Here is an 11,507-nt window from a genome sequence, read left to right as displayed (position 1 = left end):
GCTCACTGCCACAGCCCCTGGAAGGTGACCTTCAGCTCGCCTCTTCCTCCCTGGCAAAGTGCTAACCTCCCGCCTCCTGGAGAAAAGAAAGCACGTGAATCACCAAGGCTGCTGTGGAGGTATCTCCTCCAGAGAAGAGTCTGGGGAGAGAACACAGCCCTGGGGCCCGCACGTGTTGGCCATGCCCATCACCCCAGCTCCCACCCACTGCCCGAACTCCCACCCCCATAGCCTTCAAAGCTGCAGCTCAGGGAGGAGCTCTCGAGGGAAGGGCAGCCCTGCCACCTGAATGCAGCACCAGCCTCACCTGCCTCAAGAGCCACAGCACCAGGCCAGTCTGGCCCCCTGCTCGTGTGACACCCCTGCCTTCCCCCCTTCAAGTCTGACTTCCCTGGTTAAACAGGAAGCCTGGGGTGGAGTCCAGGAGTCCGGACTGGGATCTTGCTCAGGGCTTTCAAACAGGAGACAGCCTCAGGACTTCAGGGTGCTTGTGGAAATCCAGATTCCTCTTCCAAGGCTCAAATACTAGCGTCAGGGTCCCAGGGATTCCCCTAGAGGTGCTGGCAGGCCCTATGGAAGGCCAGGGAAGCAGCCTCCGAAATTCTTTCTTCTTCCTGGAGCCAGGCCTCCTGGTTCCTGGCTTAAATAAACTGAGGCCACTGTGTGACTTCTCTTAGCCTCAGTTTCCTTATCTGAAAGATGGGAATGATCGTAACAGTACCCAAAGGATTGTGGAGAAAATCAAGGTGCTGCTGCTGCTAAGTCACTTCAGTCGTGTCTGACTCTGTGCGACCTCATAGACGGCAGCCGACCAGGTTCCGCCGTCCCTGGGATTCTCCAGGCAAGAACACTGGAGTGGGTTGCCATTTCCTTCTCCAACGTGTGAAAGTGAAAAGTGAAAGTGAAGTTGCTCAGTTGTGTCCGACTAGTAGCGACCCCATGGACTGCAGCCCACCAGGCTCCTCTGTCCATGCGATTTTCTAGGCAAGAGTACTGGAGTGGCTTGCCATTGCCTTCTCCGAATTAAGGTGCTCAGTCAGTTCAGTTCAGTCGCTCAGTTGTGTCCAACTCTTTGCGACCCCATGAATCACAGCATGCCAGGCCTCCCTATCCATCACCAACTCCAGAGTTCACTCAAACTCATGTCCATAGAGTCGGTGATGCCATCCAGCCATCTCATTCTCTGTCATCCCCTTCTCCACCCGCCCCCAACCTTTCCCAGCATCAGAGTCTTAGCACATGGTAAAAGATTAAGAATTGTTAGCTATTATTATTGATTGAATAACTGCCCCTTGGCAAACCTTGTTTTTCCCAGATGTGAAGTGGGAAAAATCACGTCGTTCAAAGCAACTACTTATACCTTTTAGAGTGCTCAAGTACGCCCTTTCCTAAAACAACTTCAAAATAATAATAGTGACAGGGGACTTCCCTCATGGTCCCCTGGTTAAGAATCCATCTTGCAAACCTCAACATGAATCAGCCATAGGTATACATATGTCCCCTCCTTTTTGAAGGTTTGACAGAAAGCAACAAAATTCTGTAAAGCAATTATCCTTCAGTTGAAAAATTGAATTAATTAAAAATTTGTTTAAAAGAAAAAGAATCCATCTTACAACGCAGAGGATGCAGGTTCGATTTCCAGTCTGGAAATTAAGAATCCACCTGCCACAGAGCAACCAAGCCTGCGCAACACAACTCTTGAGCCCGAGGACCACAGCTCGAGAGAGTCCGAGCACTGCTGCCATGAAAGATCATGCAGGATGCAGCAAAGATCCTGCATGCCACATGGTCAAATAAATAAATTAAATAAATGCTTTTAAAAAATTTTTTAAAAACAACAATCATACAACAACCACAACGGAGTACCCCGTGTGTGTCAGACTCCAACAACAATTCTGCTTGACGGGAAGTGTTAGCTCCACTTTAAGATAAGGAAACTCTTCTTTTTTTCACTTTGCCCAAGTTCACAGGGGATCGACGACAAGGCAGGGTGTGAAGCTGGTCTCACGCAGGAGCCCACCTGTGCGGCCTCCTTAAGGCAGCTTGGTAACTGTTCTTTGGCGGGAGCTCTGGAATCTTCCCAATTTTTCCAGAGTTATAAATCCATGTGAGTGTTTCCAGACAAAATAATCTTTGCTGTTTTTAACACTGTTCTTCTAATGTAAATAGAGAGTGCTGGTAAGAAATGGTAGCAAGTGTTTTTACAACTTTGCGCGTTAATCCTCATGAAACATGAAATGATGCTCAAAGGAGATGAAAGTCTTAGTCACTCCATCGTGTGCGACTCTTTGCAACCCCATGGACTTTAGCCTGCCAGGCTCCTCTGTCCACGGAATTCTCTAGGCAAGAAAACTGGAGCCGGTTGGCTTTTTGAATGAACTTTTTGCCCAACCCATATATAGGGTCGATAAATAACAAGGTCCTACTGTATAGCACAGGTAACTATGTTCACTATCTTGTGATAAGGAGACTTCCCTGGTGGTCCAGTGGTTAAGACTTTGTCTTTCAGTGCAGGGGACTCGGATTTGATCGATGACCAGGGATCAAAGATCCCACATGCCTCACCCTCAGGACCAAAACAGCAAACTATAAAAAAAAAAAACAGAAGCAATATTATAATGAAGTCAATAAAAGACTTAAAAAATTGTCCACATCAAAAGAAATCTTAAAAAAAAATAAATCCTGTGATAAACCATAGTGGAAAAGAACATGAAAAAGAATATCTGTATGTGTGTAACAGAATAACTTTGTTGTACAGCAAAAATCAACACAACACTTACCTAGTGGCTCAGATAGTAAAGAATCTGCCTACAATGCAGGAGACCTGGGTTCAGTTCCTTGGTCAGGAAGATCCCCTGGAGGAGGGTATGGCAACCCACTCCAGTTTTCTTGCCTGGAGAATCCCATGGACAGAAGAGGCTGGCAGGCTACAGTCCATAGGATCGCACAGAGTTGGACACAGCCGAAGTGACTTAGCACACAATGTAAATCCACTATACTTCAATTAAAAAATTAAAACTTTTTTTAAAGGGATGATACCTACTTTGTTCAAGTAGACCTGCTCTGGAGAACATTCTCTTTCCAATTCACCAAGAGAAGAGCCACCTCTGACAGTTTGATGGAGGATGCCCAAAATATCTTTTGGGGGGCTGCTATTATGCACGGGAGAGGCTTATAGGTGCTGTGGGGCTGAATTCAATGATGATGACACGTCCAGTCTTGAGAAAGCTGATTTTCTACTGGGGTGGAGGCACCTGATGGCATTCAAACAGGAGATGACTACGTTTCTTTTGGGACCAACAAATTTCTACTCTGTTGAATGTCTGCTCGCACAACCCACTCATCACTTGCGTCCATTCACTCGCCTTGAGCCCTGGCTAACTTAATGGTGTTTGAAAAATCATTGTTTGGGGATTCCCCCCCCCAGATCACATATTTCAAAGTAGCTTGAGACAAATTTCAGCCAAGTCTTTCCAAATCTCCTTTTGGAGACAGATCAAATGGTAAGGATAAACTATTAACCACACAAAGTATGTTCACATTGTAAATTTGAATTGGTAACTTTGCATCATGAGCAGTTAAAATTGCGACACATACAAGGGAAAAAAGCTACTCGAGCCCCACATCTTTGACTAAACAGTCATCTGGTCTCTCCTATTTGCTCTTCTGTTCACTGCCACCTTCCATGGCTATTTACTTTAATCCATTTTCTTGAAAGGGATACTAATAAACTCCAGAACTTCTGTGGTGCCCTTCATCTCAATATGAGCAAAACAAATTTATTTTCTTCTGTTCTAATTGATTTATCTTCCCATCATTCAAGTTTGCTTTTTTCATAGGTCGCATGTCAAGTACAGAATGTTTGCAGGATATACCACTTAGCCATTTGGACCCTGTCCAGTCCTCCAGAACCTCACTGATAGGCATGGTAATTAAATCATTCTGCAGTTTAAGGGCAGAATTAAAGTCGAAGCTTGACCAGAAGGAGGATGATTGGTGGATAAAGAGTCAGGAATTTCAAGACAGAGTGATGATGGGGAGGGGTGAAGAAGGACCAAGGATGCTTAGTTCCTCCCCCCTCGTGAGGATGGAGGTGGCCCCCCCCAGACTGATGATGACACTTTGGAGGGAAGGCAAACCTTACGAATATGCATAGACTGTCCTGTCCTCAGCCATCCAAGTTTTCAACATTCTGCCAAATGTTTCAGGAGTTCTACCCTCGTCAGCAATATTTCCTCTCTGCCACTGCTAATAAAGAACCTTCAACTACTCTGATTACCTCCTGCCCTCATTCTCCAGAAGTGACAAGTTATTTCATCATCATCTGCCTTGATTGTTCTGGGCACCAAAAATAATGTAGTCACTCATTCATTCATCCAATATTTACTGCAAACCCCCCAGCCTATGTGAAAGCACTGGGCTAGGAGCACTGGAGTACAAAGTCATAAAATGCCGTGACTGCCCTCAAGCAGGTTGGGTTATAACACAAATGCTACAGGAGGATTCCGAGAGGGCAGCCCGGGAGTTGAATATCGTATGGGACTTGAAAGACCTTTTAGGTGGAGAATAGGACAAAACATTCAAAGCAGTAATTTGTGCCAAGGCAGGGAGGCATGAAAGAACCTGGTGAAGAGTAAGAAAGGCAGAGTGTTCTGTTGGAATGAATTGTCAGCTCTGTGTGTGTGTGTGGGTGTGGGTGTGTGTAGGGGGGCAAGGGTTTTGGGAGGAGGGAGTAATGAATCTGGAGAGGTGGTAAGTAATCCTGATTTCATGCCTCATTAATATTTTATCTAGTATATAAGGGGAAACTAGCTGAGTTTTTTCAATCACAGAAACAAGATGATCAGGTTTGGTTTTAGTAAGTTTGTCCAGGTGCGAAGAAAGAAACCATTCTGCCAAGAAACCAGGGTCTTGTCCACATGCTGGCCTGCCAATCCAGGCAAGTGCTGCAAAGGCCTAGATTAAGACAAAGTGATGCTTTAGGGAAAAATAGGAGAACAGACAGACCAGGTGCCCCACTGGTGAGGGTAAGGGAGACAGAGAGGGGTGGAAAATTTTTAAGCAACTCCAAGGAGGGTGTACTTACTGCCAATGGCAATACTCAAAGGGAGATTGCATCTCTAATATGAAGGAGAGGATAAACTTCCATTTGAATCAATAAATGATAATGTTATTCATGTTATAATTTTTTAGCATCTATGTGCAAGGAACCTCTCCCCTTGAAAATTACCTGGTGTCAATTTCATGCCTGGGGAAAAGTGCCCGAATTAAAGATGTGTGTGGGAGCACAGGCTCAGTCAAGCCCAACTCTTTGTGAACCCATAGTCTGTAGCCCACCAGGCCCCTCTGTCCATGGGATTCTCCAGGCAAGAATACTGGAGTGGGTTGCCATTTCCTTCTCCAGGGGATCTTCCTGATCCAGGAATTGAACTCGAGTCTTTTGCATCTCCTGCATTGGCAGGCAGGTTCTTTCCCAGCTGAGCCATCCTGCAGCTATCCAAATCCCATTCCTCCTCCACAGACTCTTCTTTCTCCCACAGATTCCTTCTAAACCAACCCCACACTGCGGAAGCCACCAATCAGAGTTCAGACCCAGGGCAAGCTCAGAGCAGTTCTGGGCTCTGGTGCAAGTATGATTTCTATAAAAAGACATTTAAAAACAAGGAGCAAGGTTACCATTTGCCTTTAATGGAAAAGTGGCTAGCCGCTAGTTTTTTAAAAACCTTTTATTAAAAAAAAAAACAAAACAACAATCTTTATCCAACTTCTAGACAATCACTGTTTGAATTTTCAGAAATACATATACACTTGAAAACCAACAGTCTGTATAAAAATAAACTCTGAGTGTCTGATTAAAAAGGGGGACCCACCCCCCGCAGTCTTCTCAGCAGCACGAATGCAGGGGCTAAAAGCAGCGGCGGTGCTGCGTCTACCCCAGGGCGGGGGCAGGGGGGGCCTTGGCCTTGGAGGACAGAGCCTGCTTGAAGCGCCTCTTGAGGTCCTGCATGTTGGGAGAGCGAGGCCGCGGGACGACCGACGCCCTCCTCCTCTCTGCCCCCAGGTTGTGCAGCTTGCTTACTTCTCTGCACAGATGCTGGAACGCATCACATACATCTTCGTAGTTCTCGCTGGTGGAAACTTCCAGGAACAGGCTGCCCAGCTCGTTGGCCAGCTGGACGCCCTCTCGGGTCTGCACCTGCCGGGCATGCAGCAGGTCCCCCTTGTTGCCCACGATGACGACGGGGGCTCTGGAGTCGGGGTGGACCTTCCGGATGTGCTGGTGCAAGGGGCGGATGGCCAGGTAGCTGTCATAGTCGGTGATGGAATAGACCAACAGGAAGCCCTCTGCCCACTGCACGCACTTGGACAAAGGGTCACCCGCCTGCGTGAGGCTGTCCTGGACCTGAAAAGAGCAAAAAGAGCCCGGATCAAGGAAGGCCTCGGTGGGAAGGCACCGAGAGAACATCAAAGCCACCCTTGGGAAAAAACATTGGAAAGAGAAATCACTAAATATAGCTTTCAGATGCTACCCGGCTTCTGCAGGAGGCTTTTAACATGGAAAGACCCGATCCTCAGGCAGGGTCCCGGCCTGGGTTATTTTCTGAGCTGTTACCCATGCATCACTTTTAAGCTTGGCAGGTTGTCTGTGATGAACCCTGGAGGTCTGACTGAAGAAGGACTTCAGTGAGAACTTTCAACTCAGGATGGCGCAATTTTTAGGGAACTAACTTCGAACAAACAAAACTTTGAGCATAAGCCAAGATAAATACTTATTCCCAAACCCATAAAAATATTTTTAGCATGTCCTTCTTGAGAATGTTACAGAAACAAATTCCTTCTTTCAGACCTTCCCTCCCTAGAACAGAGAGCAATTAGTAACTTGTTAATCAAGTTACATTCCTGACAGCTTGGCCAGGGGTTATCTGAATGCAAGTACTGCAGAAACAGCTAGAAACTGGAGCGCTTCGGGGGTCCTCCTGGAGAGAAGACCCTCTCCAGAGTCCCACCCCATAGTTTTGTTCAGGCTCCAAGGCTGAGCTCTTACGGAATTCCTGGGATCCCTGTAACCAGTGATGCCCGGGCTGCTGCTGCAGAGAGAAGGTAAGCCTGACTCCCCGTTTCCGAGGCGGTCGACAGGAGGGGGCGGCCTCTAACGACCTCCTCTCCCTGCCCCCTCTCCCTATCTTGGCCGGTTTCTAACACTCCAACGACTGGGACCCCCTGGGGACGGCCCACCCCTGCATCTCCTGCCATGGCAGGCGGATTCTTTACCACTAGCGCCACCTGGGAAGGCCCCTGCATCTCAGTGCACAATCGGCTCGCTTAGACACCTGACTCCGGCGTCCGCAAGCGCGTGGGCCGCCGGCTCCCCGCAGTCCTTACCTGGATGCCCCCGGGGGTGTCCTGGATCTGCAGGGAGACCTGGTCTCCCTCCACGTACACAAGCCGCGAATACAACTTGCCTGGAGGATTAAGGAGACTTGGGTTTTAAATTCTCACACTCAGGAAAAAAACAAAAAAACAAAAATCCAAGCACGCAGCCCCAACAGCGCGAAAGGAATCTAACCTGTATTCGGCTCATAATCGCCGATGAATCTCTTGGTCAGGAAGCGCACGATCATCGCTGAAAAGGAAAGAGGAAAATTTAGCTGCAGGACTAGGACGAGACTTCCAAAGCCGATCGGCTCGGGAAAGAGGGCGTGACCGGCCGCGGAGCCGCGGTTACCGCGCGCATCCTCAAGGCTCCGCAGCGCCCAGGGCGCGGCCGTGGCCTCCGCAAGTTCTGAGGCGGGTGAGGCCGTGGGTGTGCTACCGCCGCACCGGGCACCACACAGGTTCCCACTGGCTAGGGCCCGGGCGTGGATGCTCCGGGGGAAGCCGCAGGAGGCCGGGCGAGCGGGGCGGGCGGCAGGCCAGCACGCGTGCGGACACGAGCGGGTCTCCCCTGCCCTCCCCCGCCCCGCGGAGAGCCCCCCTTGTTCCCGGGGCACTCACCGCTCTTGCCCACGCGGCCGGCGCCCAGCACGGCCAGTTTGATGTCCTTGGGCAGGAGGTAGTCGGAGGAGGACTCGGGGATGGGCGCGAGGAGAAAGTGCCCGGACATGGTGGGCGGCCACACGGAGCGCGCGCTGGAGCGCGGGGACACCGGTGCGCGGGGACCGCGGTGGCCGGCGCGGCTGGCCAGGCCCGCGGCTTTTAAAGGGCTGGGCGCGCTGGGGGCGCTGCAGCCGCCTCCTCTTCCCGCCCCTTCCCGCAGCGGCGGGCAGGGGGCGGAGCCGGAGGGCCCGGGAGACCGTCGCCACCGCGCTGCAGCCTGACGCTCCGCGCCGGCCCCCGGGCCCTGGAGACCCCGCCTCCACTGCGCCCGCGTTGCCTGGGGGGCCCCTGCATCCCGCAGAGGCGAGCCCTCGGTCTCTGGACCAGTGGGTGAATCTGAGATCAGAGTTACGAGCGGGGGGACGAAAAGAAGAGGAAACAGGCGATCGGCCTGATGTTTCCGTATCAATGGGAAGGATAAGCTCCTGTCCAATGTTGCCATTTGTATCGTTGAAACATGCTGAGGGGCGGCATGTTTTAAGAAGTATTAAGAAGTGCCCCGACTGTCAGTGGAAGGGAGGCGCGGTCAGTGTGACCTCGCTCCAGATTTGTGAAGGCCCCTTGGGGGAAGCTGTCGTTCACAGCTCAGGCTCCAAACCCAGCCTGGCTGCTGACGCCGGCGGAATTGACTCGTTAGCGACACTCAATCAGCGTCCATCCACTGAGAGCTCTGACTCCGGAGATCTGACTCCATCAGATCCCGTCCTAGGACCTGAGTCACTCGTTCTCTTCGTTTTCCAAGTGTTTATGTCTAGGTGTCAAGTGGAGTTTAGGGTAGGCGTGGAAGGGGGAGGAAGAGGACACAAAAGCAAAAGCGGGCCTGTCTTGGGTTTCCAAGCCCTCAGTGGCCAGGCTAAACAGCCTGGCTCTCAGTTCCCACCCTTGAAAGGCCTTGACTCTGACCCCTCTCACACCCACATGGGTTAATCGCCAAGTTCCCGCCTTTCTTCTGCCTCAGTCTCCTGGGGTCTCTTCTGCTCCCTGCCTCATGCTCGCCTGGCTTCTTGCCTGAAGAATCTGGGAGTGGACTGTTTCCCTCCCCCTCCCCCTGGGTTCGCTTCCTCTGATCTCTGTCATCCCCAGCCTCCTTGCACCCCAGTGATGCACTCTCAGGACACCCTTGGCAGCACTGACCCCCAGCTGTCATTACTGCCTGGTGGAGTGTTTATTTCATGTCTGTCTCCCAGAATGCAGGGCTTCTAGCTTGGTCTTGGGTGCCCAGCTCATAGTGGTATCTTGCTAAGTCGCATCAGTCGTGTCTGACTCTGTGCGACCCCGTAGACGGCAGCCCACCAGGCTCCCCATCCCTAGGATTCTCCAGGCAAGAACACTGGAGTGGGTTGCCATTTCCTTCTCCAATCTTAGGAGGCCATTAATAAATGTCAGTTCACTGACTGACTTTCTGAATGAATAGGGTCGTCACTGTGTAAACTGGTGAAGATAGAAGTCACATGTGTAACCTCATCCCCAAACCCTGGTTTTGAGATTAACTTGCTCTCAGGAGAAAGTGTCCCAAGAAACACCCTGAGAGGGACTGCCTTACGTCAGCTGAACTGGCTTTTGGCTCTGCACAAGGCAGTCCCTTTCTGTGCAGCCTCAGTCTGACTGGAGAGACGTGAAGCCCAGTCCCTCCTTCCCTGACCGGGGAAAAGTCCCACAAAGATGGTGGTGACTTCTTACAGAACCACCTTGAAATCACCGGGTTCAGTGGCAGGGACCTGGGCTGTTGCCTCTCGGGTTCTCTTGGCCTCTGCTTCTTGAGCGCAGAATGGCTCCTGCTTCACCAAACATCAAGTACTCATCCAAGCCAGAAGGGAAGGAGGGGCCCCTCTGTCTCTTTTTATTATGAAATAAAGTAATTCTCGGAAGAACCCAGGAGGCTCTCTGACGGCCCGGTGGCCGGAACTGAGAAGCTGGGAATGAGTGTTTCCGATGCCCGGCAGAGAAGACCAGGACTAGCTCGAGTCAGCTCCCCTGGAGGTGACACACACTGCTGCTATGCTGGGAGCCAGCGATGGATGAGGGGACACGTGCTGAGCGGCACTCATGGGCTCTGTCCACACACCCTTCACTCTCCTGAGGCTGAAATGTAGAACTTACAAGGGCCCCTTTCTTGGCTGAATCGTGGTCGTGTCTCCTCACCTGACTTCCTTACCTTCTCTGTGGTGTATATAGGATCTTGTAGGTTCAGGTCGCCCCATAGGGAAGATTCCTGACTGTTCTCTGCCCAGCGGCAGTTACATTCTGTCTGTACTTACCTTTGCTCAGAGAGCTTGCGATGTTACTCCATTTCCTTGGAAAGCTCTTTGCATTTACAAACACACGAGATCACCCATGACCTTTCAATGCAGATGTGTACCTGAACGGTAGAATTATAAATAGCCTTGCCTAAACTGTAGTTGCTTGTCTTCTATTTCGTTTGAATTTCTTTGTGTCCAGAGTTATGTAATATGGCGGTGCAAGCAACATAACACAGGCATCCTGAAGTGGTTTTAAAAAGATAATAGAAGTGTGTAGGCACAGATATGAATATACAGATCCGTGGGTGTTTAGAAGTGTGAAGAGTAGATTTTGTAACACGCAAATAGCAGGTTCCGGACGCTATTAACCTTCACCAGCCGCAGGAGCTTGATTTCCAGCCCTAAACAAAACTTTGCCAGGGGTCCTCCTGGACTTCAAGAACATCTCTTCCGGCACCATCACCAAATATCAGCTACCTCCTGTGTATCCTAAATTCCCCAGTATAAAAATTAGGCTCTGCCCTCTACCCACTCCCTACTTTATTTCAGTTCAGCCATCAAATGATTGAAATCTACTCTCAGCAAAGCTGCTAAGCGCTGGCACAGAACACAGAGAACAGCTTTCTATTATCAAACATTTACCAAGAGGACAACAATGTGTAAGACACTCTTACCTGCCTTCACAGACATCCCCATTGTGAAGTTAATTAAAATAATTATCAAATTATCATTTATACATTATTCTTGAGTTTACAAAAAAATTCTCAATTATCTTAATTCTCCTTTAATCCTGTGAAATGTGTAAAAAAAAATTTTTTTTTAACTTTTTGGCCACGCTGAGAGACATGTGGGATCTAGTTCCCTGATCAGGGATCAAACCCACACCCCCTGCAGTGGAAGCGTGGAGTCTTAACCAACAGGATGGCCAGGGAAGTCCCTTTAATAACTTTTAATGGAGTATAATCTATAAAAGTATTGAAACACTATGCTGTGCACTTAATATAAGTCAGCTATACTTAAAAACAAACTCATGGATATGGAGAGCAAGACTGGTGGTTACCGGAGGGGAAGGTTGGAAGGGAGGCGAAACGAGTGAAGGGGGCCACCTATATGCTGATGGATGGTTAACTGTAGCTTGGGCGGCGATCGCTTCGCAGTGTACACAAGACG

At 49.9% G+C, this 11,507-nt stretch overlaps 1 protein-coding gene across 1 annotated transcript; it reads right to left on the bottom strand.

The window, feature by feature from the left end:
• Positions 1-5,732: 5,732 nt before the first annotated feature.
• Positions 5,733-8,235, bottom strand: RASL11A (RAS like family 11 member A). Its single transcript, XM_055426838.2, has 4 exons — positions 7,996-8,235; positions 7,568-7,624; positions 7,384-7,463; positions 5,733-6,403 (listed from the first exon to the last, which is right to left on the bottom strand). Exons 1-4 carry the CDS (start codon positions 8,102-8,104, stop codon positions 5,930-5,932), a joined length of 720 nt encoding a protein of 239 aa, XP_055282813.1. The 5' UTR covers positions 8,105-8,235; the 3' UTR covers positions 5,733-5,929.
• Positions 8,236-11,507: the final 3,272 nt, after the last annotated feature.

Source organism: Moschus berezovskii, chromosome 13 (genome assembly GCF_049115385.1).
Source record: "Moschus berezovskii isolate FMDL1 chromosome 13, NW_MosBer_1.0, whole genome shotgun sequence".
Classification (NCBI taxonomy): Eukaryota; Metazoa; Chordata; class Mammalia; order Artiodactyla; family Moschidae; genus Moschus; species Moschus berezovskii.
This window is presented reverse-complemented; position numbering and strand designations above follow the sequence as displayed.

Coding starts and splice junctions, on each gene's coding strand:
- RASL11A (XM_055426838.2), bottom strand. CDS start 8,104: ATGTCCGGGCACTTTCTCCTCGCGCCCATCCCCGAGTCCTCCTCCGAC. Junction 7,625..7,995: donor CGGCCGCGTGGGCAAGAGCG/GTGAGTGCCCCG, acceptor TTTCCTTTTCAG/CGATGATCGTGCGCTTCCTG. Junction 7,464..7,567: donor CGATTATGAGCCGAATACAG/GTTAGATTCCTT, acceptor TTAATCCTCCAG/GCAAGTTGTATTCGCGGCTT.